We start from the raw sequence: 24549 nt of genomic DNA, 5'->3' as shown, positions 1-24549 counted from the left end.
CATACCGGACAGTGCGGGTGGAGTGAAACGTACCACCCTTGAGCTCTCACCAGCTCCCGAACCTACACCTGTCCGTTCCCTTCTCGATCTACGAACCAACTTATGTAAATCTTCCTCAAAATCTGACTCACTGTCATCATCGGCTCTCTTCCTCTTCCCATGAATCCGTTCTTGTGTTACCAAAATTCATCTCGCTTCAGCCACAACATCATCTGACGAATCTGAATCAGCCACCGTCGTAGCTGCCCTAGTAACATTCACACTAGAAACCTGTGCAACCGAGACTTGCACATTTTCCTCTGGATCAACACGTTCCATATCAAAGAAGCCTTGACCACCAAACGCTTCATCAAGGTCTACATTTTCCTCCGGTGACACAACAGGAGCAGCAGGTATATCTTGCTGTACCTCAGGTGGTTGAGGTGCTCCAGCCTGTTGTGGTTGAGGATCCTGAAACTCGTCCCCACGAGCTGGAACATACTCTGGGTTGATCAAGTACCCAAATAGTGGAGTATGTCGAGGACGGAGCTCAGGCTTGCTTCTTGCACTCGATGATCTACACTGAGCGAAGATCCTTTTACTTACACTTTCCACATATCTAATTGGGCGGCGTTGAGGTAACGTGGGAGCAACATGATTCAAGATCATTTGTAGGAATCTTAGATACATAAGAAATCTCTCACGCGCCACCGCTCGTCTTTGACGATCTATCTCGTAGAATACCATCTGACTAAAGCTATAACGCTTATTGTAAGTCAGTGCAGTCATCGCCGACTGCATGGTCGCACCCATCCCATCTGTACCAGCCTTTCTCCCTGACATACACACGATCATCACGTGCATGAGAAAGCGCCACTGGTCTAGCAAGAACCCCTTGCGTCTCTGAGTATCCCCCAAAGGACCAGAATATCCCATCCTCAGAAACGCACCATCTTGGAATGGAGCTACAAAGTCTGTAGGATCGTCTCGCGTTTCATCCCCAAACTGTAAAGCCACCCTGATCTGTTCAGACGAGAACTGAACTATCTGATTGTTAACCATTGCACGCATAACCGGGGGCTCGACTCGACAGTCATATTCCACTGTCTGCCAGAAATCTTCAATGTTTGGCAAAGATATAGGCAGTGTTGTGGTAATCGCGTGGAATACACGCGAGCGTAGTAGAAACGTGATGATCTCGCGGAAATCATCAACACCACTCGCATCCGGGTCCAATGTGATGTACATGTTATGCCCCGGGAAAAACTGTCGATGGTTATCTCCACCTTCATCACCACCTGCACCACCTGCTCCAGCTACAGCTGCCATTTCTGCAACAAAACAGACTAAGTTAGAGAAACGTCGAGGCAAATCACAAGTTCGCCTGTTACCATGAGCGAAATTATGATTTATTCTGTATAGGCGAAGTTAGAGGTGGGGCGAAGTTGGGAACAACTTCGCCTCAACTTGAACTTCGCCTGATAAATGTTAAGTTAAAAGGGCCAGGCGAAGTTAATGATAACTTCGCCTAACAACAACTTCGCCTCATATACTGTTACATAATTAATTGTCAGGCGAAGTTAAACCTCAGGCGAAGTTAAGAATAACTTCGCCTAAACTGTAAGTTCGCCTGAATATGAATCGGCAACAGTTAGACTTTCGAACGAGGCGAATTGGGTCAATTTGGAGATTGCGGACTCCATAAAACATGATTTTATGATGATTTAGACGATTAAGTTGATTACGACCACGTAATAACAAGTTTGAAAATCGGGTGGTGAGGTTTCGAAAGACCGAGGTCACGAAACGGGTCGAAACGACCTTTGATTTACATCAATGACAGTGAATATACTTTATATCGACACTACACACCTTGAAATCGATTAGAAACTGAGAAAACAATACAGATGATTCGATGCTATAAGTTCGCCTAGGGTTACTGGAGATAAGTTCGTTGGTTGTTTTGAAAAATAATAAACAGTTTGACCTGAAAAATCCTTTATATAGGGTCAAATTTATACAAGCGAAGTTATGGATAACTTCGCTGATATGAAAATTTTCACAACAAACCCCTATAATTTGAACAATTTGCAATTAAGTTTTAAAACATCCTTTAAAGCGTTAAATGATACGATCAAGACCAAGTAACCAGGTATTAAATCATACAACTACATAAGTAGAAAAAATTTTAAAAATAAAGTATACGGGATCAAATTTCAGTCTCGACAGGGACTACCATGTTTTAGAAAAGATCCGAACAAGAATCATACTAATTAAGTGACTGTCACACAGATCCATGTTCAGCTGTATTATGACATAAAGAAACAGGTTGTAAGCAGGTAAATAACTTAGAATGGTTTTCATTGTTTCTGTGATACGGGTTAGGTTCAATTAAGCTCAAAACTTAAATGGGCAACACCTCAGAGATTATGATGCCTCCTATCTATTCTCAAAGCGTATTTGGCTTTCCCCAAGTCACCCCGAGTTGATCTCGACCCGTAGTGTCTGATTAAAGAGTAAGTACTCTTCGATCTTTAGACTCTTCTTCCCGTTCTCTTTCTCACATCTTGATTGAGAAGTATTAACCTTATAAGCTCTAGAATGTCTCAGTAACATTTTTTTTAAGTATTTACACAGTTTCAGAGTCGTAAACAACTGCAAGTCCCGAATCTGGATCACTGCAGTATCTTGACACGCTCTCTTCACGGGAATCAGAACACTCACGGGCTCGTGTATGACTGGGTAATCGCTTTTCTGCCTATCATTCGGAAAGATATATATGGAGACATGCACAACTCTTAAGGAGTTTCCACGTAAAATCGAGTAGATTTAGTTAGTATCACTTCTACTTTTACGCACCATAAAAAGCTACCATGACATACAATGACTGTTCTAAAGTCTTTTAGGCCTAATAACTTCACTAGTTAAGCACACAGAATCAGTTTATCTATCACTTTCCAAGGTTGGATCAATTTTCTGTTAAACATAGTAAAGGAACTTCTTACGAAGTAGTAGACTTGAAAAATAATTTCATCTCCCATAAAAATTTAACTTCTATCGCCCCGATCAATTCGAAGTCTTCAGGTAAACGGCTATCCTGAAGATCCAATGGATCAACTGGACCGACCACATACGAGTATGTGTCCTTCTAACTAAGTATGAACGACTAATTTTCAGCGAAAGAATTAAAAACACATCATAAACCGCCCCGGTCACTTTCAGTCATCTGGTTAATGGCTATCCTCATATTCTACAAGTAGAAATGAGGACCAAACATATCCGAAGATATGTCCTTCAAACTGAGGCAACCGACATAATTCTAAGCGATAGTGATTTTTTTTTTTAAACAAAAACGAAAAACACAGTTACTCGGGATTGATCATCCCATTCAGCTCAACAAGGTTTTGAAATCGAGTTTTGTCAAACGCTTTAGTAAACAAGTCAGCGAAATTATCTAACGTATCAACCTTTTCGAGCACAATCAATTTCTTCTCAGCACAATCCCGTATAAAATGATGACGGATGTCAATGTGTTTAGTTTTGCTATGCTTTACGGGATTGTTAGTTACTGAGATAGCAGCAGTGTTATCAATGCAAATAGGAGTATGAGTGAAATTCATACCATAATCGCGCAATTGCTGTTGTATCCAAAGAACCTGGGAGCAGCAGTTCGATGCTGCCATGTATTCTGCTTCACAGGTTGAAATGGCGACTGAGGTCTGCTTCTTGCACTGCCATGACACTAATCTGCCTCCAAGAAACTGACATCCACCTGTTGTTGACTTCCGATTCTGATTGCATCCTCCATAATCAGAATCTGTGTATGCGACTAACTCCAAGTCTCCTCCTTTCGTGTACCACAACCCTAGCTTAGGCTTGCCTTTGAGATATCGCAATATCCTCTTCACACCCTTCAAGTGAGATTCCTTTGGGTTTGCCTGAAAGCGAGCACAAAGACAAACTGCAAACCTAATATCAGGTCTTGAAGCAGTTAAGTACATTAAAGAACCTATGATTGCCCGATATTGGGTGGGGTCCACGTCTGCATCGCTATCTGAATCAGCAACCAGTTTATGGTTGACGCAAACTGGAGTATCAAATGGAGTGCTGTCCTCCATCTTGAAGCGTTTGAGAACGTCATTGACATATTTAGTCTGATGAATGAACATCCCATCTTTCTTCTGATCAACTTACAATCCTAAAAAGAAAGTTAGTTCACCCATAGCACTCATTTCAAACCTCTTTTTCATGACGGCTTCAAATTCCTGACACATGGCGACTTTTGATGCAGCAAAGATGATGTCGTCCACGTAGACTTGCACCAGAAGAAAGTCGCTTCCTTTTCTCTTAAAGAACAGTGTGCTATCGATCTTTCCCCTTTCAAATTCATTCTCAAGCAAGTAATCGGATAGAGTTGAGTACCAGGCACGAGGGGCCTGATGTAGCCCATACAGTGCTTTACTTAGCTTGTACACGTGATCAGGAAAGTCTGGGTCAGGAAAACCCGGAGGTTGCTCAACGTACACAACCTCATCGACTTTACCGTTAATAATGCACTTTTCACGTCTAACTGGAACACCTTCATCTCCTTGTGTGCAGCAAATGCCAAAAACAATCGAATCGCTTCTAATCTCGCCACAGGAGCAAACACTTCATTGTAGTCGATCCCCTCTTGCTGATTAAAACCCTTTACAACCAGCCTCGCCTTGTTCCTGATAATTATCCCCTTTTCATCTCTCTTGCATTTGAAAACCCATTTTGTGCCAATCGCATGCACATTTTTCGGTTTTGCAACCAAATTCCAAACCTCCATCTTCTTGAACTGGGCTAACTCTTCTTGCATGGCTTCAACCCACGAGCTGTCCTTGAGAGCCATTTGATAGTTCTTTGGTTCAATCTGGCTTATGAAGCAGGTGTACAAACATTCGTTAATGATGCCTGTATCTTTAATGCTTGTGTAAACACAGGTGTGCTCATTCAAGCTTTGTCTTGTTTGTACACCGTCGGACAGATCACCTATCACGTTCTCCAAAGGGTGATTTTTGTGAACTCTCGTAGTCGGAACCGAACTGACTTGCAGATTGTCTTCCAGGTTCGAAGGTAGCTCATCAATGGGTGATTGTTGTTGAGAGTGAAACGGATTGAAGAATTCCTCTTCTGTAGAGGCAGCAGGGGTATCAACAGCATTTGACGAGGAAGGCTGACATTCATCGTATGGCGGTCGTTGCACATAATTGTCTTCCTCATCATAAAGCATCTTCGTAGCAATTCTCTCATCAACTTCTGCACAATCCAAGTAAGGCATGTTAAAAGATTTAAAAAGCCTATCATAGTCGAAAGCCCCAGCGGGTCCCGTGCTTGGTTTTGGTGATTTGTAACTTGTGATATCAGTGTTACACACCACCTCAACCTTGCTGGTCGATGTATTAAAGACTCGTCTGTTGGGAGTCCCAACAACATATCCGACTAAAATACCTTCGTCGGCTATTTCACCAAATTTTGAGTTCGTCTTTAATATCGAACACGGGGACCCGAATGGTTCGAGACCCCTCAAGTTAGGCTTTCTCCTATGCATAAGTTCATAACATGTTTTATTCAATCTTTTAACAGTTAACACTCTATTAAGGATATAACAGGCTGTTGCAACAGCTTCAGCCCAGAACACCACAGGAAGTTTCGAATCAGCCAGCATGGTTCTGGCTCCTTCAATTAACGTTCTGTTCTTCCTCTCAGCCACCCCATTTTGTTGCGGAGTATACGGGGCGCTGTACTGGTGGTCTATCCCTTTCTGTAAGCAGAAGATCTCCATCTGATAGTTTTTGAACTCTGTCCCATTGTCACTCCTGATGTATTTAACCTTTTTCCCCATAGTATTCTCAACCTTGGTAATCAAATTTATTACCATCTGCACCGTTTCATCCTTTGTCTTCAGGAAATATACCCAAGAATATCGAGAGAAATCATCAGTGATCACCAAACAGTATAATGTTCCACCTAGGCTTTTTACATTCACGGGACCGAAGAGATCCATGTGAAGTAGGTCTTGGGTACTGACTATTGAACTAACCTTCTTGGTGTGATGGGATTTCTTGTGTTGCTTTCCCTTTTTGCACGATAAGCATTGGTCTTCAAAGTTGAAATTCTTCAAGGGAACACCCAGCACCAGCCCATTCTTGACAATGTAGTTCATTTTCCGAAGATGAATATGCCCCATTCTTCGATGCCATAACTCGGACTCCGATTCAGTTGCTTTTGACAAAAGACAAGATTCTTCTGTTGCCATCTCAGTCGACCTCATGTCCATAACATACGTATTCTTTTCCCTTGGAGCCTTCATTACTATCCAATCCTCTGGTATCTTGAAACCAGGATACAGTACGATCGCTTCATCTTTGGTAAAGTGCACAGTGTAATCTTTGTCACAGATCTGCGATACACTCAGCAGATTATGCTTCAGTTCTTCAACGAAATTCACTTTCTCTAACGTCATTTTACCATTAGTCACCGTCCCAATTCCAGTAATCCTTCCACCACTCTCTCCAGCAAAACTCACTCTTCCTCCATGAACATGTTTCCATTCGTGAAACAAATTCTTGTTACCCGTCATGTGCCGGGAACAGCCGCTATCCACAACCCATAGATTGTTTGCAGCCCTGTTCAACTATTCCTGCACGATTAAAGCAGAGGATTAAAATCTGGGGACCCAAGACCTATTGGTCTTGGGTCGATACATCCCGTACTTTGGCTGTCCAAAGTTAGTATTAGTATGATATCTGTAAGTCCTAAAAGGATACATTCTTGTAGATTGACTATGAGGCCATCCAAACCTTCGTGAGTTAAATGAATTATTACTAAAGATTTGGTTGTTAACAGGGAAAAACTGATATCTATTTCCTTAAAAAGCAGGATTAGTCCAATGTCTGAACTTTGATGAGTTTTCATTTTTACCATTATAGTAAGAACTGTTAGTTCTATTCTCAGTTTTCAAAGGCCTCATACCTCTGAATCTCTGCTTCATAGGGCAATCAGCAATCAGGTGTCCTATTTGATTGCATCTGAAACAACTCTTGTGTTCAACTTTCGTATCAATAGTTGTTTTAGATGTTGAGGCTGCATTACTCCCAGTTTGTCTAACATATGGTGGGACATACGGGTTTAGTGGAGAATTCTTTTCAGTTGGTTTATTTTCCTCTCCACGTTTTAGTAACACTTCCTCTACTTTTGTCTCACTCGACTCGGATGTCTTGTCCGAATTTGATAAGACATGACTAGGAACAGAAATCTTAACATTAAAAACAGGCTTACTCGTTTCGCCTTTACTAACTTCTGGATCTTTAATCGTAACCTTAACCGGAACTGTCTGGCCAATTTCAACATCAACGGATTTCTGATTACTAGGATCATAAGTGTAGTTATGATTATAAGGTGGTGGAACTTCATGATATCCAATTCCTCCCCTTTTAACTGGGGAACTTTGATCACTTACGAGGTGATCAAGTATAGCGGAGGAATTTCTAAATTGCTCAAGTTTTCTGTTTAGTTCCACCACTTTCACCTGGTGATCAGCTATCTGTTTATCCCTTTCAGCTATTAGTTTGGTTTTCTCTTCTAACACTTCATAGCTAAGATCAATTACTTGTATTTTTCAGCTAGACTGGCTTTAAGACTTCTAATATCTTTCTCACTAGCTTTTATTTTTACCTTGTAACTGTTTTCTCTAGCTTTAGTGTAATGATGATCTTCTTTTAATGTTTTAAATTGAGCATCCAAACTAACAAACTGATCAGTTATTGTTGTCAGTTGTTCAGACAGATTTTCACATTTCGTACAAGGGAGTTTAGTACTTACCTCGGAGAGCTGATCTGTCACTTCTGCCATGTAAGCTTGATTTTCTCCAGTCACTTTCTCACTTCCTGCAGTTTCGATGTTCGCCAAATTGGCCTGTTCAAACACTTCCTCAACATGCAGATTCCAATTGTATTCCCCATTCTGTCTGGATATCATTGCCCTATTCTCACTACCTCCACCGCTTTGTTGTGTAGACCTGTTCTGACTGCGTTCTACACGTTCATTTGTGCACTCTTTAGCAAAGTGTCCATTCTGTTGACAGTTATAACACCGCACCTTTGACTTATCAAACCTGGTCTTTCACCAACAAACTTTCTACCAGTCTTCTTCATAAACCTTTTAACCCTTCTCACAATCATCGCCACCTGCCACTGCAGATCCATCTCTTTCAGATCATCAGCATCGATCTGATCATAGTCTTCGTCTAAAGTTGCAGGATCAACAATCTTGCCTTTAATGTAATTTTCATACGAAGCAATGAAAGATGCATAGAGAGCAAACTGCTGTTCAGCAGATTTAACACTCATGGGCATCTTAGAGTAGTTGTTGTTCGGAACACTTGAAGAGAAACTACCCTTGGTTGCTTGAGGTTTAGAAGCATTTGTACCACCAGCTACAAAACACACATCACCGTCCATGTTGAGAGAAACATGACCTTCATGTGTTGAGTTATCGCCCGAGTCTCCCTTTGAGTAGTAAGCAGATGATTCAGACTTCGAACTTGAACTTGAGTTAACTTTTGCACCATACATTCCCGGATCCTGAACCTGATCAGTTGGTGTCTCTTTTCGAACCATGTTAAGTTCAAAAGTTCGTAGTTTGTTGACTGCTGTTTCCAAGTCATAGTCGGCAAACTCTTTGTCTTCTCTCATCAAGACAGTGTACATCTCCCATTTCGGTGGGAGAGCATCAAAGAGTTTTTCCACGATCTCCTCTTCTTTATAAGCAATGGAATAATTGCTGACTTCGGTCATCAGGTGATAATATCTCGTGATGATATCATCAAGTGATTCATTCTTCAAATACTTGAACACCGAGAATTGGGTTTTGAGCAGTTTAATCTTGGATGCACGAATCCCCACATTACCTTCAAATCGTTTTTCAAGTGATTCCCATAGCTCTCTAGCGGTTTTATACTTCCTGAAGGTGTGAAGAATCTCTTGTGGAAGAGCCATTGTAATCGCAGCATGAGCTTTGCTTTCAGCCTCATACATCTTCTTTTCTTCCTCTTCCATCTTGTTGTATTTCTTAATCTGTTCACGACCCTCATACAAAGCAGTTGGTGGAATGTATCCGTCTTGAATGCACACCCACATCTTAGCGTCTTGGTATTTAACGTACTGCTCAAACCGATCTTTCCACGCCACAAAATCGGTACCCTTAAGCATTTTCGGTGCCTTAGTAGCTGAACCCGCTTCCACTTCCATCTTCACCAGTTCCGTAATATTTATTGAAGTCATCTTTTACGAAACGAAAACACAAAGAAACCCGAAAAATAAAAATTCTATCCTTAACAGTACCGTAGGCGAAGTTGTGGATAACTTCGCTTGAGTCTTAACTTCGCTTGAATTCGTAACTTCGCTCTTCTTTTTAAATTCGCCTGATTTGGCGAAGTTGTGGATAACTTCGCTTGAGATAAGCGAACTTGTGAGGTAGGCGAAGTTGTGGATAACTTCGCTTGAGATAAGCGAACTTGTGAGGTAGGCGAAGTTGTGGATAACTTCGCTTAGCCTTATATCTTCGCCTAAACCCTACAAACAGTAGCGGCAACTTCGCCTGATGAACACGATGATTTTGCAGGTTTGATTTTGACGTTTTGCGAGGTATGAGAAGGTGTAATGGGTTGTTTTTGATGGTGGGAGGTGAGTAGGACACAAAAACTCGGTAAACTCGTCCCGCGAATAGTCGAACGGAACGATTTCTACACCCGCGTGATAATCCCGAACCACACAATCACGAGCAAAAGCTCTGATACCAATTGTAGGTCCCCCCGGGTCGTCGCCGATCGATACGAGATCTGCACGAGGTCTAGGAGTGCGGAATCCTCCTAGACTCGTTTATTGGTGTAGAAGACGATACACGTTAACACGATCAAACACACGTTACAATAAACAAAGACACGTTCTATTGCAACTGGAAACACGTGATATCAAATCACCGATTACACAAAACTCGTAAACTCTAATGATAACTCGTCTCTAAACCCTCGTAAACTCTGCCGTAACCTAGACTATTTAACAGTCGACAACTTCGCCTAGCATGTTTAGGCGAAGTTGTCCCTAACTTCGCTTGTTCCACAAGTTCACCTATATCAGCGAACTTGTGAGAACTTCGCTTACATCCAAATACAAATCCAACTAACTCGATTACAGACACTAGACACTGAACTACTGACATCATGTACCAACAGAGCTTGATTGATCCCCAAGTGAGCCAAGCAAAATCTGACATGTAGGCGTTGATGTGGCACAGGATCAAGCCCCTCAACCAAGCCTCAGAGGATATAGTGGTCCAGGTGATCAGGGGCTTTGTCAGGGGCTTGATTGATTTTATTTATTTATTATTTTTTTTGTTATATACACAACTTTAAATTAAAATACTTCATTAAAACATAAACAACAATGAAAATAAAAAGGAAAATAAAAAGAAAAATAAAAAAATACATATAAATAGCGCTTTTATTTTTGTGTTGTCAATTCCTTCCGAATACGTTCTTTTCTTCCTCCATTAGCGCTTGGTCGTATGGCGGTAGGTGGCTAAAGTCTTTGGCTAGAAAAACCAAACTCTATAAACGGTTTCTTTTGTGTCGAGCTTCACCAATCGATTGGAGGCCACTTGACAATTCCTCAATTTATTTTTTATAGTCGCCATCAACAACCGTTTTTTTCCCACGATCCCTACCCCGAGGGCGGCTACAACCTTGGTCTTTCAAATGACCTTCGGACAAGTTTAGGTCAAAGTCAATATGATTCTCCGACCCGCTCGAAGAGACGTATGTGCCGGACGCACTAGTTTTTGTACGTTTTGCCCCATCGCCCATGTCCTCCGCACATAGTTCAATCCATTTCGAGCAATTTCTTAACACCTCCCACAAGTAGCCATCGTCAAACGTCTTCACCACCCCTACCTCCGCAACACCTCTTGTTTCCATTCATCACAAGTGAATTGGTAAACCGCGAGATCATCGGACCCACTCGGCCGCATTCAGTTAGCATTGCGGTTATGTATGTTGGTAAACAATCCTACATATTTACGAGTATCGGTCCACCGACCCGATATCATATTATCGGTACGAGCCCTTCTCCCCACTTGTTCATAAAAACATTCCCGAACCTTGGCCCAAAAAACTCGAGCTCTTTGAAATCGGCTACAAAATAAATAACAAAAAATGTAATAAGTACACATAAAACTTAAAAGATATATTAAACAATAAAATTCACGAAATAATTTACCCGCGTTCCGATCTTGGAATATTTCAATCCAAGCTTTCGCCAAAGCAAGCTTCTCTTCTTTAGACCAGGGAGTAGTCTTCCGCTTCTCCGGTGCCGAAGGACCATCCGCTTCGCCGGTCTTCTTTCCCTTCTTTTTGTGGGATCGTTTTGCCGGCTCCAGTTGTGTTTCCGGGACCGAAAAATCAGGTTGTGGCATCCCAATGAACTCTTGAAACGAATCGTCGTTCATGTAGTTACATTCCTCGGGAAATTGAGTGTCGTTGATGTTGCCCCAACCCGACATGGTTTGTAACTTGATAGATTCTAAAATTATTAGAGAGAAATGTAGTGAGAATGGTGTGTTATTGTTATAAAATGAGGTAATTATTTATAATGTGTTATTTATTAAAAAAAAGAAATTAATTAGCCAACGGCTAGTTTTTTGAAACCCACAGCCCAACGACTAGTTTCTGTCCCGCGGCCACAGCCACGCCGCCCAACCGCGCCCGCCTTCACCTGAGGGGTGTAGCGGTGTTCGCGAGCCACGTAGGCGGCCGCGCCCACCGCTCACCCCCCACTACCCTCAGTCTTAGTGAGCTCAACTGATATTTTATCGGTTGAATATTTTTTTCCTTTGGAATATGTAACATGCGAAAAATTTGAAACAATAAAATAATAAAAGTAATAAATGTCAAATAATAACGAGTTGATAATTATTAAAACGATCGAATACTAGCATCAAGTAACCGAATTGTTTATAATAATAATGACTTTGAATACGTTATTAATTTTAAAGTACAATGTTCAAATGAATTCAAAGCTAAGGTAGAGGGTTGATTTAGAAATTTGTCAAAACTATCAACAAAACAAATATGTAATATAAGATATACTCATGCGAGGGAATTAAATAATGGTTATGCATTTTAGAATTTTTAAAGTATAACATATATATGTATAATAATATAATAAACATGCAGTTAGGATATTTGGATAGATACCATCGTTTTAAATTGCTTATCCCCAACAACAAACATACGGAAACATGCAAGGGTTTTTGAGTTTAGCGATAACTATCGATTTGGGTATCTCTATATAAGGCTCATTAAACTCCTATATCTCTATGCTAAATTCTGTTGCTCCCTCGCCATCTCTGTCTCATTCGATCCATCGCCGCCGAGCGAAATCCATCGGAAATCACCACCGTGTACCACCAACGACCGCCACAATTTAGACTGCATCAGCGTCTTCGTTAGTTCGCATCTGGTTCTGGTGGCACACGTCGTGCACCGCCACTCGTTTCAGTTTTCCGCAAGCACCGACCATTCGAGTTACGCCACCGACAACGGACGCGAGTGCTGGAATACGCCGCCGCCGCCCTGCAACTAGCCGGAGAAACCGCTGACACCGCAGCCACCTCTACGCGGGTTCTCGCTGACGCTGCTGGTAGCCAGGCAACCACCGCTCGCTTGCACTCCCTGCTCGTACACGTGAGGTCTTCGCCGCTACCGTAACCTGTTGTTGCCGGGAATCACCGACGCTATCACCATCTCGAGTCGACCTTCCAACTGAATCGCCGTAGAAGGTAAACCCATATCGATCTATAATTGTTTCGTTATATCAGTTAACAAAGGGTCGGCTTAACAACTCTTGGCTAACGGGTTTAAAGAACAAAAACAAAACATATGTTTTAAGATATATATATGTTCGAAAACAAATCTGAAGTCTGAAATAACAATGCCAACTTTAATATGTTGCTTTTATTTTTTTTATTTACTGTTTATGAATCCAAAGCCAACATTAAATTATATTAATAAAAGTGGAATTACCTATTTAAGTTATGTTGAGAAGCTTGTATAATGAGTTTTAGTACTAATATATATAATTGGAATTCAACGTAAACAGTTTGATGAATATGAAATAACTACTAAAGTATGTAGTATATATTAATGAAATTGGGGAAATAGTAATTATAATAAGACAATTATATACGTATACAGAGAACATTACCAAATAAATAAAGTGTACATGGATACCAAAGCATAATCTAAATTACAATAATATTATAGGTCCCCGCGACATATAATTCAAGCTTACGGTTACCGCTATTTCGCTTAAAAGGTACGGTTTCTGTTTACTTTTAGTCATAGTATATTAACTCTATTCCGTTACTTTGTAGTACGGATTTTAGTTTTCTTCACTCATAGTACTGGTTCTATATTATATTCTATGTCCGTCACTTCGTAGTGCGGATTTTTGTTATTTTTCAGTTTCAGATTGAGTTCAGTTTATCCGTATGATATGTTTAATATTAAGTTTTTAACATGCAATAGGTTATATATATTTTGTATTCATTGTTGCATGTTCCTGTTCGAATTTAGTTATATGAATTTAGCTTCAGTACTCTGTTACCCGAGCATTTCTGACTTGTCGTTGGGGCGTCAACGACATGACATTTATCGTGACAGTGCGTAATCAAAGTTCACGGCGTCTCCGAAAGTACTCATGTAGTACCTTGGCCACTTAGAGGCGTATAGATCGATCTTAGCTCCGACTCCTGACTCCTGACTCCTGACTTCTGTTTGAGATGGAACAATGTGTGCACGCCACCCACACCGTCTCCTTGGTGCATGGACTAGCTAGCTGTGTACCCCTCTGTTTAGGCTCTGGGTGCTTCCGTATTACACGACCTATTTATTTTAACATCATCGTCGTGTATTTTAGTAATTATATTTTGTTTCGCTATATTTCTGGTCCGTTTTGATATGTGTATATGCATTTGATTAAATTTGAGTATATTCAGATTACGTCCCGATCGTGTATCGGATTATGTTTCGCATTTAATTATAGTTCGGTCTAAAACGTGGTTTTATATCCGCAATAGTTTCAGTTTTATTTCAGTATGTGTTTTGTCTTATGTATGCCTTTACATGTACTATTGTTCTCTCCGTTACTGGGCAATTTTTGGCTCAGCCGTATTTTCTTGTTTTGTTTTTCTTATTTTGTTTTCAGGTAATTCGGGACTCTGGGAAATTAGTGATGAGAGAGAATAATGAAGTTCAAGCTTTTAGGAGTTAATTCATTTTGGTTTAATAATATGACATAGGTTGCATTGATTTTTGTTGTATTTTGGATTGTGGCATTGATTTGATATCGGTAATAGTGACACGTCAGCCTGTTCCGGGTTGGGGTGTTACAGCATATATAGCTAAGCTCAATGTAGAAGCTTCTATTGCATGTCGTATATTTATGCTTTCCTTTCTTAGGGGCTGCTTGAAAATGGTATGAATGACACAATTCAAATGTGCAAACCTGAATTGGTCAAATTAAGAGTGTCTAGCTCAATTTAAAAAAACATGTAAATAACATTTGAATCACTTAGGAGAAAAAATAGTTTGAATGAAAAAGATAACACAATAATTTTGACCTAATGCACGCCTCTTCTTTACTGCAAAATCCCACCACGCGATTCCTCCCTCCTTCTAGATTGCTCCATCCTGCTGGTGCTTTGTTCCGCTCACTGTTATGGAATATTTGCCGAAATACACTCATCTACGATCAACCATGCAATTGTTTTCTCCAATAACAATTTAAGACTTTTATTTTTAAAATTTCCGTTTGTTCATTCTTCTCCCATCCCATCTGTTAATTTTTAGTAACCAATATATATTTTATAAATGCACTTAATTATTACTATATTTATTATATGCCACATTCATTTAAACCCGACTGAATTACGAGCTAACACGCCTGTAATGCGCGTACGCTTTTACGTCTAAATTCTGTTCAGTTTAACAGTCTCTTCGCAACACGCCTAACTTTTATCACATAACCCTTCGATTATTATCAATGTCATTATCGATTACATAAAAGAGATTTTGTTTCACTTTTAAAGACGCTAAAACTTTCCATATACTAACAAATAAAATCCACATTTATTTAAACCGCTCAATCGCAACGCATCGTAAAAACTGAAACCACTGCCGTTAGATCCTACCAGTCTAACCACCATCGAACCACATCAACGGCCTGTCAGTACAAGTCGGTTATAGAGTCACGTCATTTTAGCCTCTCACTCGAACCAACTCAGTGCCAACTCAGTCCCAACTCAACTCACTAGATTCTCTCTCTCTAAACCCCCAAAATCAGGTGTTTAATTATTTCTAGGGCTTCATTTATTCAATCCATCAATTACTAATTATTTATAATTATAATCTCTCAGATGCAATTATAATATTTGAACCGAACACGAAGGCTAGGGTTTGGTTTACATACGTTACGAACTGATTGGCAATTGGAATGGAGTCCGATGGCGAGGTGATTAGTGTTACGCAAACCCTAGCGAAGGAGGCGTATGTCTGCTTTCAGCTAGCCAAGTATGCTGACTGCCTTCGGGTTTTGAATCGGATCCTCGAACACAAACCGGATGATCCGAAGGTCAGTTTGCTTAATTCAGTTATACAGTTATACAATTATACTCTGTGTAGTGTTGTTTTGCTTTATGATGTGATGATAAGTTTTGTGTTTGCAATTGGAAGAATAATAATAATAATAATAATAATAATAATAATAATAATGTGAGTGATTGATTTAAGTAATCTGTGAATTCAGTTAGGGAAGTATGATCGGAAGGTGAATCCGCTTATACGATTATACTCTGTGTGGTAGTGTTTTAATTCATGATACGATGATAAGTTTTGTGATTGAAACCGGAACATTTAAACGCGTAGGTAATAATAATAATAATAATAACAACAACAATAATAATAACAATAACAATAACAATAATAATAATAATAATAATAATAATAATAATAATAATAATAATAATGATAATGTGAGTGATTGAGTCAAGTAATCTGTGAATTCAGTTAGTGAAGTATGATTGGAAGGTGAATTTGCTTATACAGTTATACTCTGTGTGATAGGGTTTTAATTCATGATATGATGATAAGTTTTGTGATTGAAACCGGAACAGTTAAATGCGTTTTTAGGTAATATAATAACGTGAGTGATTGATTCAAGTAATATGTGAATTCAGTTAGGGAAGTATGATCGGAAGGTGAATTCGCTTATACGGTTATACTCTCTGTGTGGTAGGGTTTAATTATTATGATGATAAGTTTTGTGATTGAAACCGGAACCGTTAAATGCGTATTGTAGGTAATAATAATAATGTGAGTGATTAATAATTTGTGAATGTTTTGCAGTTTGCACTGTATGGAATTGTTATTTCATTACTGCTTTCTATAATAAAGCTATTATTATTATTAATTAGGGAAAACGGACGTATACTGGTACACAGTTGAGGTGTGCTTTGTAACTGAATAAAGAACACTCATGTAGAGGTTTTGTTGTCGTGATTACATTTATGGTTTTGATCAGATAGTTAATTTAGGGGGTGTTTGGGATTCCTTATTTTACCTCCTTATAATTTTTGCTCCAAAATAATAAGTAGCCTAAAATAAGCAATCTCAAACACCCCCTCAAGTTACTTTGTGGGATAGCTCAGCTGTTCTTCACTTTCTATGTTTTGGTGTTCATTAGTGTTTGAAAATTTTCACAAAACGGGTATGTTTGATGGTGCAAATCCTTGGTAAATAGTTGTTAGTAGGGAATTTGGTGAATGTGAGGCCAGTTTTAGTAATATGACGATGGATAAACTGAACTTGAAAGATAAGTACGCAATAGTTTTTTGTTGAAATAAACCATCTGTTGTTACTTAATATGAAGTATAATATTTGATCACAAAAAAATGACGAGGTTGTTTCTTAGTTAGTTACTCCATGATAGGAGTTCTTGGAGATGTAGTATACAGGTTAAGGATTTTTAGGGAATGATACTTTTTTGTCATAGCTTTGCTACTAGGGCTTAGATTCTACTACTTCTTAGCTGGACTTTGCATGTGATTATCTTTATAAATTTGGTCTACATGTGTTTGCATTGTACTATGTTATACTTGCATTATTTGTTTGAGTTTTTTTTTACCAAAATAGGGTGGGTGGAAAATAACTATTTACCAAAATGGGTATTTTCTTGAAAACTTGTTTTTCTCACTCTTAATCTTTTTGAATAAAAATAATTTTAATTTTAATAAAATGTTCTTTTAAAAAAGCTAAGAAAAAAATTTCTATGAAAAAAATAAAACATACTGTCAGATCATAATATTTTATCAATAATAATAATAATAAATATAACAATAATAATGTTTTTGGTTCTTCTATAAAAAGCATATGTAACTTTAAATAAAAGCTTTTTCTATAGAAATGTTTTTAATTTTTATAAATATCCTTTTTTTATATTCAAAAGTATTTTTATAAACGTTTTTGTTTTTAGTTTTTAAATTCATTCAATATATAACTTTTGAAAACGCTAAACATAGTTTAACAAAACAGTTCATCGCATTCAGTGATATGCTATAGTGAAAAAAAACTACGATATTAAAAATGTTTACTATTTAATATTTTGTATTTCTAATATAAATTTTCAATTATGTATAATGTATTCTCAAAATAATTCTTCTTTTAGAACGGCATATTCAACATAACTAGCAAGATATAGCCGCTGATATAATCAAAAAGATATTGACACATGTTTTAAATTGATCAAGATAACCATAAAAGCGTATATGGTATTGTTATTGTTCGGTCGGAATCAGTTTGGTTCATACGATACCAACACCCGTGTAGTTTACGATAAAAAAAACCATTGTTCACAATCAATATTTAAAATTTATGATAAACTTCATATTATGTTGATATTTTAACTTTTTTTCATGCAAAATAAAAAAGATAAGTAAATATCAGTATAATTAGTTATACAAAAAATTGAAAGAAAACAAACGAATAAATTAGTTTGCAGATACTTTTATAAAATGAGTTAAAAAAACACTTAAAACAACTTTTGATAAAAAATACAATTATCCAACAAAATGTCTTTATTTAATTTAATAAAAATTACTTACTTTTTAGATATAATACCCAATAAAATTAGGAGTAAAAAAAACAAGTTTTAAAGAAAATACCTATTTTAGTAAATATTTTTGAAATTACCCATTTTGGTAAATAACTATTCCACCCACCCTATTTTAGTAAAACAACTCTTATTTGTTTTGGTGAGGTAAGGTTTTCCTACATCCCACCTTCCCCATACCCTACCAATAGCTTTTTGCTATTTGTGGGATTCACTGGGTATGGTTGTTGTTTTTTGGCACAAGACAATTTGATTACTATATAAATGTGACGCTGTCTTTTTCTTTACTTTTATTGAGATTATGTATTGGTAGAATAGTCTTTTCTCTAGGGCTAATCTCTTTTGTATCACTATTACAATCCTAATACAGTTGCATATGTGTTTACGTTACATGGCTCGCAATTTAACTAATTCTATTCTTCCCTGGTAATGGTTTTTGTGTTAATTGACATATGCATATCAAGGAGTTTACATAACAACATGTGTAGTGTTCAGTTTTCACTCTTTTAAGTATGGAGAATGTAATTACTTAGTGGATCTAGTTTGATGATAAATCATCATATAATTGTCTTTTATGGATTTTAAGGAGTAGATAAGAATACAACTTTGATTCCCTTTATACCTGTACAAAATTTGAGTTTGAAACCTTCTAGGTTTGTTGGATGAGAATTACATCTATCTTTGGATGAACTTCTTTAGTGTATTTTACCTTTTTTTTTTGGAATGGATTTTATATTTTACTTGACCAATATCTTTTTACTACTTCCTACATGGCTCGTTTCTCAGTCAGTGGCGCCCCATTGTCATGTATATTATCATCATATTATGTTATATACCACATCATAAGACGGCATTGAATTCTGCTACATACATGTGTGCATGCTGCTTGTTTGTTCTTTAAACATTTTGCTTTGGTTCAAGTAATTTGTGAATGTTTTGCAATTTGAACTGAATAGAATTTTTATTTCATTACTGCATTAAATTAATCTATTATTTTTCTACTTAATTGGGGAAAGTGGACTTATACTGTTGAGGTGTACTTTGTAGCTGAAGAATAGTTTTGTAGTCGTAATTACATTTACTTTATTGGCTAGCTGTTCTTCAGCTTGGATGTTTTGAGGTTTTGATGTTCATTAGTATTAGAAAACTGTTGTAAAAGGGGAATGCTTGATTGGTGAAAATTCTTGGTAAATAGGTGTTAGTGGGGACTTTGGTGAATGTAAGGTCAGGTAATAATATGATGATGGATAAGTCGGACTTGAAAGATAAGAACACAATAGGTTTTGTGGAATTAAGGTATCTGTCTTTACCATTTGATCACAAAAAAATGATGAGGCTGTTTCTTAGTTAATTACTCCATGATAGGAGTTATTGGAGACGTAGGATAAAGGTTAATGATTTTTAGGGAATGACACTTTTGTGTTTTAGCTTTGTTACCGAGGCTTAGATTCTACTACTTCTTAGCTGGACTTTGCATGTGATTATCTTTTTGTATTTATGTTTGTATGTGTTTCACGATGTTGTATGTGTTTGGATTATACAATGTTACCCTTGCATTAGTTGTTTTGTTATTGGTACTTGTTCGTGTGGATGTTTGTTTTTGGAGTTGGGTCTCTTTGGAAACAGCCTCTCTATCCTCATGAATAGAGGTAAGGTTTGTCTACATCCCACCCTCCCCATACCCTACCAGTAGCTTTTTGCTATATGTGGGATTTATAGGGTACGTTTGTTATTATTTGGCAAGAGACACTTTAATGACTATGTATGTGTGTTTATAGATGTGACACTGCCTTTTGTCTTTACTTTATTGAGATTATGTATTGGTAGTATAGTCTTTTCTCTATATGTGGGATTTATAAGGTATGGTTGTTATTATTTGGCAAGAGACAATTTGATGACTATGTATGTGTGTTTATAGATGTGACACTGCCTTTTGTCCTTACTTTATTGAGATTATGTATTGGTAGTATAGTCTTTTCTCTAGGGCTAATATCTTTCGTGTCACTATTACAATCCAATACAGTTGCATATGTGTTTACGTTACATGGCTCACAATTTAACTAATACTATTCTTCCCTGGTAATGGTTTTTGAGTTAATTGGCATATGCCCCATCAAGGAGTTTACATAACAATATGAGTAGTGTTCAGTTTTCACTCTTTTAAGTTAGGAGAATGAAATTATTTAGTTGATCTAGTTAACTAGTTTGATGATAAATCATCATATAAATGTTATTTATGGATCTTAAAGGGGAGTAGATAAGAATACAAGTTTGATTCCTTTTATACCTGTACAAAATTTGAGTTTAAAATCTTCTAGGTTTGTTGGATGAGAATTACATCTATCTTTGCATTGATATGTTAGGTGAACTTCTTTAGTGTATATTACCCTTTTTTTTTAAATTTTGAAACGGATTGTGTATTTTACTTGACCAATATCCTTTTACTACTTCCTACATGTCTCGTTTCTCAGTCAGTGGTGCCCTATTGTCATGCATATTATCATCATATTAAGTTCTATACCACATCATAAAACAACATTGAATTCTGCTACATACATGTGTACATGCTGCTTATTGAGTTTATATAACCATTGCTTGCGGTGATACGTTCTTGTTATATGTCCAAGCTTTGTCTTTATTTTTTTAACCTTGTAGTTTTGTAGTTACAATTTAAACACCTATTTCATCTCATTCCACCACCAAGTGTCTTAAATTTGATGCCAGCTAGTGGGACTTCTTGCATTGCATGATGCCATGTCGTTCACATTCTATCAACTCCCTCTTTGATGATCATAGAGTCTTTATAATCATTTTGTTGCTAACATACTTAAATTGCTTGTTATTGGATACAGGATCAATTCTCACATTTTAAGCACTGCAAGATTTATGACTTGTTTTTCTTAATTCTTATTACCATAGCCATGAGTTTTTTTTATAACCTTTTAATAGTTTTTGTTTTTTTTATACTGGGAGATTTTCTAAGCGAAGCTTCTTTCATGACATTATCGTAAAAAAATTTTAAGCATTAAAAATAAGTAACAGGGTAAAGGATGATGATAAACTATCATTTATGAAAAATATTTCTTGCCATTGTGAACTTAAACCATACATTATTTTTAGTGTTGGTAACTACTTTTGATGGATGTTTCCTTTATACATTACTTTGTAGAAAGAGGGATTTCTAAGCGTGGTTCAACATTAGATCTAAGCATGAAAAATATGTTATGTACTATATATAAGAGAAGACTATATGTTCTTTTTTTGCTTTCTATTCTTGCTCATTAATGGTTGTGCTTTTATGTATGTTTCTTTTATACATATTTCACGTTTTATTTGCAGGTTCTTCATAACATTGCTGTTGCTGAGAACTTTCAAGATGGATTTTCAAGTCCAAAGAGATTTTTGGAAGCACTAGATAATCTTAAGGTATGCTTATTATTATTATTATTTTAAAACTTGGTACTCCATAAAACATTACAAATATTATTAGTGAAACTAGTTCGTGATCAAATATATTAACAGTTTAATTGTTGACTTTTGTTTATTTGGTTAAGAAACGAAGTGGGAGGCTTGCTCCTTCAACTGGAGAAAACACAGAGGTGTTGAACAACGGAATCAAATCAGTGGAAAATAAGGGCATTGCAGCTGATGATTTTGATGTTTCTGTGGCAATGTTTAACACAGTATGTTATTCTTATTATGTTTGTTTTTGTTTTTCATATCCCTACATGTAATATTATCTTTTGTAATGTAACTCTTCTATATTGTTTTTCTGTAGGCAGTCATTCTCTACCATCTGCACCAATATGAGAAGTGTTTCTCCATTTTGGAAAGATTATATCAAACTATTGCACGGATTGATGAGGTAAGCGATGAATTTATATTATTTGTCACATCATTTGATTTGTATGCTCATAAGTTTTTTTGTTTTTCAACAGAGAGTGGCACATCATGTATGCCTCTTGTTACTGGATGTTTCTTTAGTATGCCATCGTGCCTCAACAGCTGCTGTAAGTTTCTTTTAACCGACACTTTATATATACTATCATTCTTGTTACTAATAACTTATAAAAATATAACATTTTTATTACAGGACGTGATCAGTTACTTAGAAAAAGTAGGTGGCAATAATGTAATCAGTCAAGGTGATTCTGCAAACAACCCTCAACAACCAACAAATCTAGTGATGAAATCCACGTCAGCACCCAACAATGTGATGTCATCATCAGATCCAATCAACTCTGATCAAATTGTAACCACAAACGGGTCTGGAAGCCCTTTATCCCGAACTTTATCAGACGAATACGATAATTTCATAACAAAAATCAATGTCAGTGGGGTCCAAGAGCTAACAAGACCATCAAACGATCTGTCAAAAACTCAAACCGATGAATCGTTTATTTCAACACCCGATTTAAAACTGAAGGTGCATTTATACAAAGTTTGGATTCTCATCCTTACAAGAAACCTCAAAGCCGCTAAACGTGAAGTCAAAATGGCCATGAATATGGCACGCGGTAAAGATTATTCACTCGCGTTATTTTTAAAATCTCAGCTTGAGTATGCTAGAAACAACCACCGGAAAGCGATAAAACTTTTAATGGCATCAATAAGTCAACCCGAAACCGAAACCGGAACTGGAACCCCAGCGATGTATTATAACAACCTCGGATGCATTTATTACCAACTTGGGAAATACCAGACTTCAGCCGTCTTTTTCTCCAAGGCACTTGGAAGCTCTCCACAAAGAAACGAGAAACCTATGAAACTGTTGACTTTTTCACAGGATAAATCGGTTCTTTTTGCTTATAACTGCGGGCTTCTGTATTTAGCTAGTGGGAAACCTGTGCTTGCGATTCGATGCTTCCAACAGTCGGGTTCGGTTTTCTTTAAACGGTCTCTTTTGTGGCTTCGGATTGCCGAGTGTTGTATAATGTTTTCAGAAAGGAAAGCAGATATTGATGTTAAGATTATCGGTAACGGTAAATGGAGACAACTTGTTATCGAGTGTTGGAATTCACGGAGCCCGGTGCAGCTTGACCCGGTTCTTTCACTCGGGTTTGCTAAAAGTTGTCTTCTTAACGCGTTGCACTTATTGGAAAGGAACCCAAACCCGAAAGTGGGTTCGGGTTTGGATCAGGTGAATTCAAATGGGGAAGCTAAAAGCGGAAATCCAAACCCTTTGTTACAGAGTTCGGTTAATGAATACGAGGGTCTTTGTGGGAAAGAGAACGGGATGATCCTGCAAGCCGTGCTTGCTGACCTGGCATTTGTTTACTTGGAGCTCGGGAATGCAGTCAAGGCACTGGCGACTGCCAGGTGTCTTTTGAGACTTCCGGGATGTTCTAGAGTGTACGTTTTTCTAGGAGACATTTATGCAGCGGAAGCTTACTGTCTGTTAAACCAGCCTAAACAAGCTTCTGAGATTTTGTCGGGTTATATTTTGGGGCAAAATGGTAATAATAATAATACTGAATTACCTTACAGCCAAGAGGATTGTGACATCTGGCAAACTAGGAAAACCGTGGATCTTGACGAGCCAAATTCCAAAAACGCCCCTACTTTGGACCAGCCGTTACCTCAAGGAGGAGGATTCGAGTCTTGGTTTTTGAAGCCGGAGGAGGCTCGTGGGGTCCTGTTGGCTAACATGGCAGCCATGGCAGCGGCTGAAGGTGACATGGAGCGGGCCCATGAAGCCGTGACAGTGGCGTTAACGTTAATACCTAACAACCCAGAAGTTGTTTTAACTGCAACGTACATTGATTTGGTTCGTGGGGACACTCAAGGTGCGGTTTTGAAGTTGAAACAATGCAGTCGTGTTAGATTTCTTCCCGGGACGTGGTGATGTTGGTTGGTTGGTGAATGATGAGAAGTCATAGGTAGGTGAAGATGATCCTTTGAAACTCAGGATTTGATTTGTAACATATATATAGCTCAAAGTTAAGGGTAAAAAGGTCTTTTTCTTTGTTGACTATTTTTCGAGCAAATTTTTTAAAATCGTGTCGTATTTTAGAGTTTTCAGTGTTCATTGGATCGATATGAGACTTGTGGATGACTTTAGTTTGCCTTCAATAGATCTGAGATGTGGTATTTTTCTTTTACAGGTGTGCGTGTGTGTGTGTGTTTTTTTTTTGGGAAAAAGGGGGGTGGGGGGTGGGGGGGGGGGGGTTAAGTTTAAATAGTCTTCTTTATAATTTATAAATATTTGGTGGTGTAGATGAAAGGCTATTAAAACCTTAATGGTGCCATTTCATTTAGGCCTGTGAATGAACTAGACGTTTGATGAACAGTTTGTTAGGAAGCTAGTTTGTTTATTTAATAA

General features: G+C 37.7%; 1 protein-coding gene and 1 long non-coding RNA gene across 3 annotated transcripts in view; both read left to right on the top strand.

Annotated features, from left to right (window-relative positions):
- Positions 1-24549, top strand: part of LOC143567481 (uncharacterized) — a 167077-nt gene that overhangs the window by 99169 nt on the left and 43359 nt on the right. The gene's annotated exons all lie outside the window — the stretch shown is intronic.
- LOC143568909 (uncharacterized) lies at positions 15193-24320 on the top strand. 2 transcript variants are annotated; one of them, XM_077054946.1, is made up of 7 exons: positions 15193-15404; positions 15478-15692; positions 21567-21653; positions 21782-21910; positions 22006-22092; positions 22166-22237; positions 22321-24320. In XM_077054946.1, exons 2-7 carry the CDS (start codon positions 15555-15557, stop codon positions 24070-24072), a joined length of 2265 nt encoding a protein of 754 aa, XP_076911061.1. In that variant the 5' UTR covers positions 15193-15404; positions 15478-15554; the 3' UTR covers positions 24073-24320. The 2 variants fall into 2 exon arrangements, with proteins under 2 accessions (XP_076911061.1, XP_076911058.1); XM_077054943.1 differs by having other exon boundaries at positions 15198-15692.

Source organism: Bidens hawaiensis, unplaced genomic scaffold (genome assembly GCF_021521415.1).
Source record: "Bidens hawaiensis isolate Kalapana, Puna unplaced genomic scaffold, B.hawaiensis_p1.1 tig00001236_1, whole genome shotgun sequence".
In the NCBI taxonomy this organism is placed as follows: domain Eukaryota; kingdom Viridiplantae; phylum Streptophyta; class Magnoliopsida; order Asterales; family Asteraceae; genus Bidens; species Bidens hawaiensis.
The sequence above is the reverse complement of the archived record's forward strand: the minus strand, read 5'-3'. Positions and strand labels throughout refer to the sequence as shown.

Bases quoted from the DNA above. Each gene is read 5' to 3' on its own strand.
- LOC143568909 (XM_077054946.1), top strand. From the start codon at position 15,555: ATGGAGTCCGATGGCGAGGTGATTAGTGTTACGCAAACCCTAGCGAAG. The intron at 15,693-21,566 runs GTCAGTTTGCTT...TTTTATTTGCAG, and splicing joins ACAAACCGGATGATCCGAAG to GTTCTTCATAACATTGCTGT. The intron at 21,654-21,781 runs GTATGCTTATTA...TATTTGGTTAAG, and splicing joins AAGCACTAGATAATCTTAAG to AAACGAAGTGGGAGGCTTGC.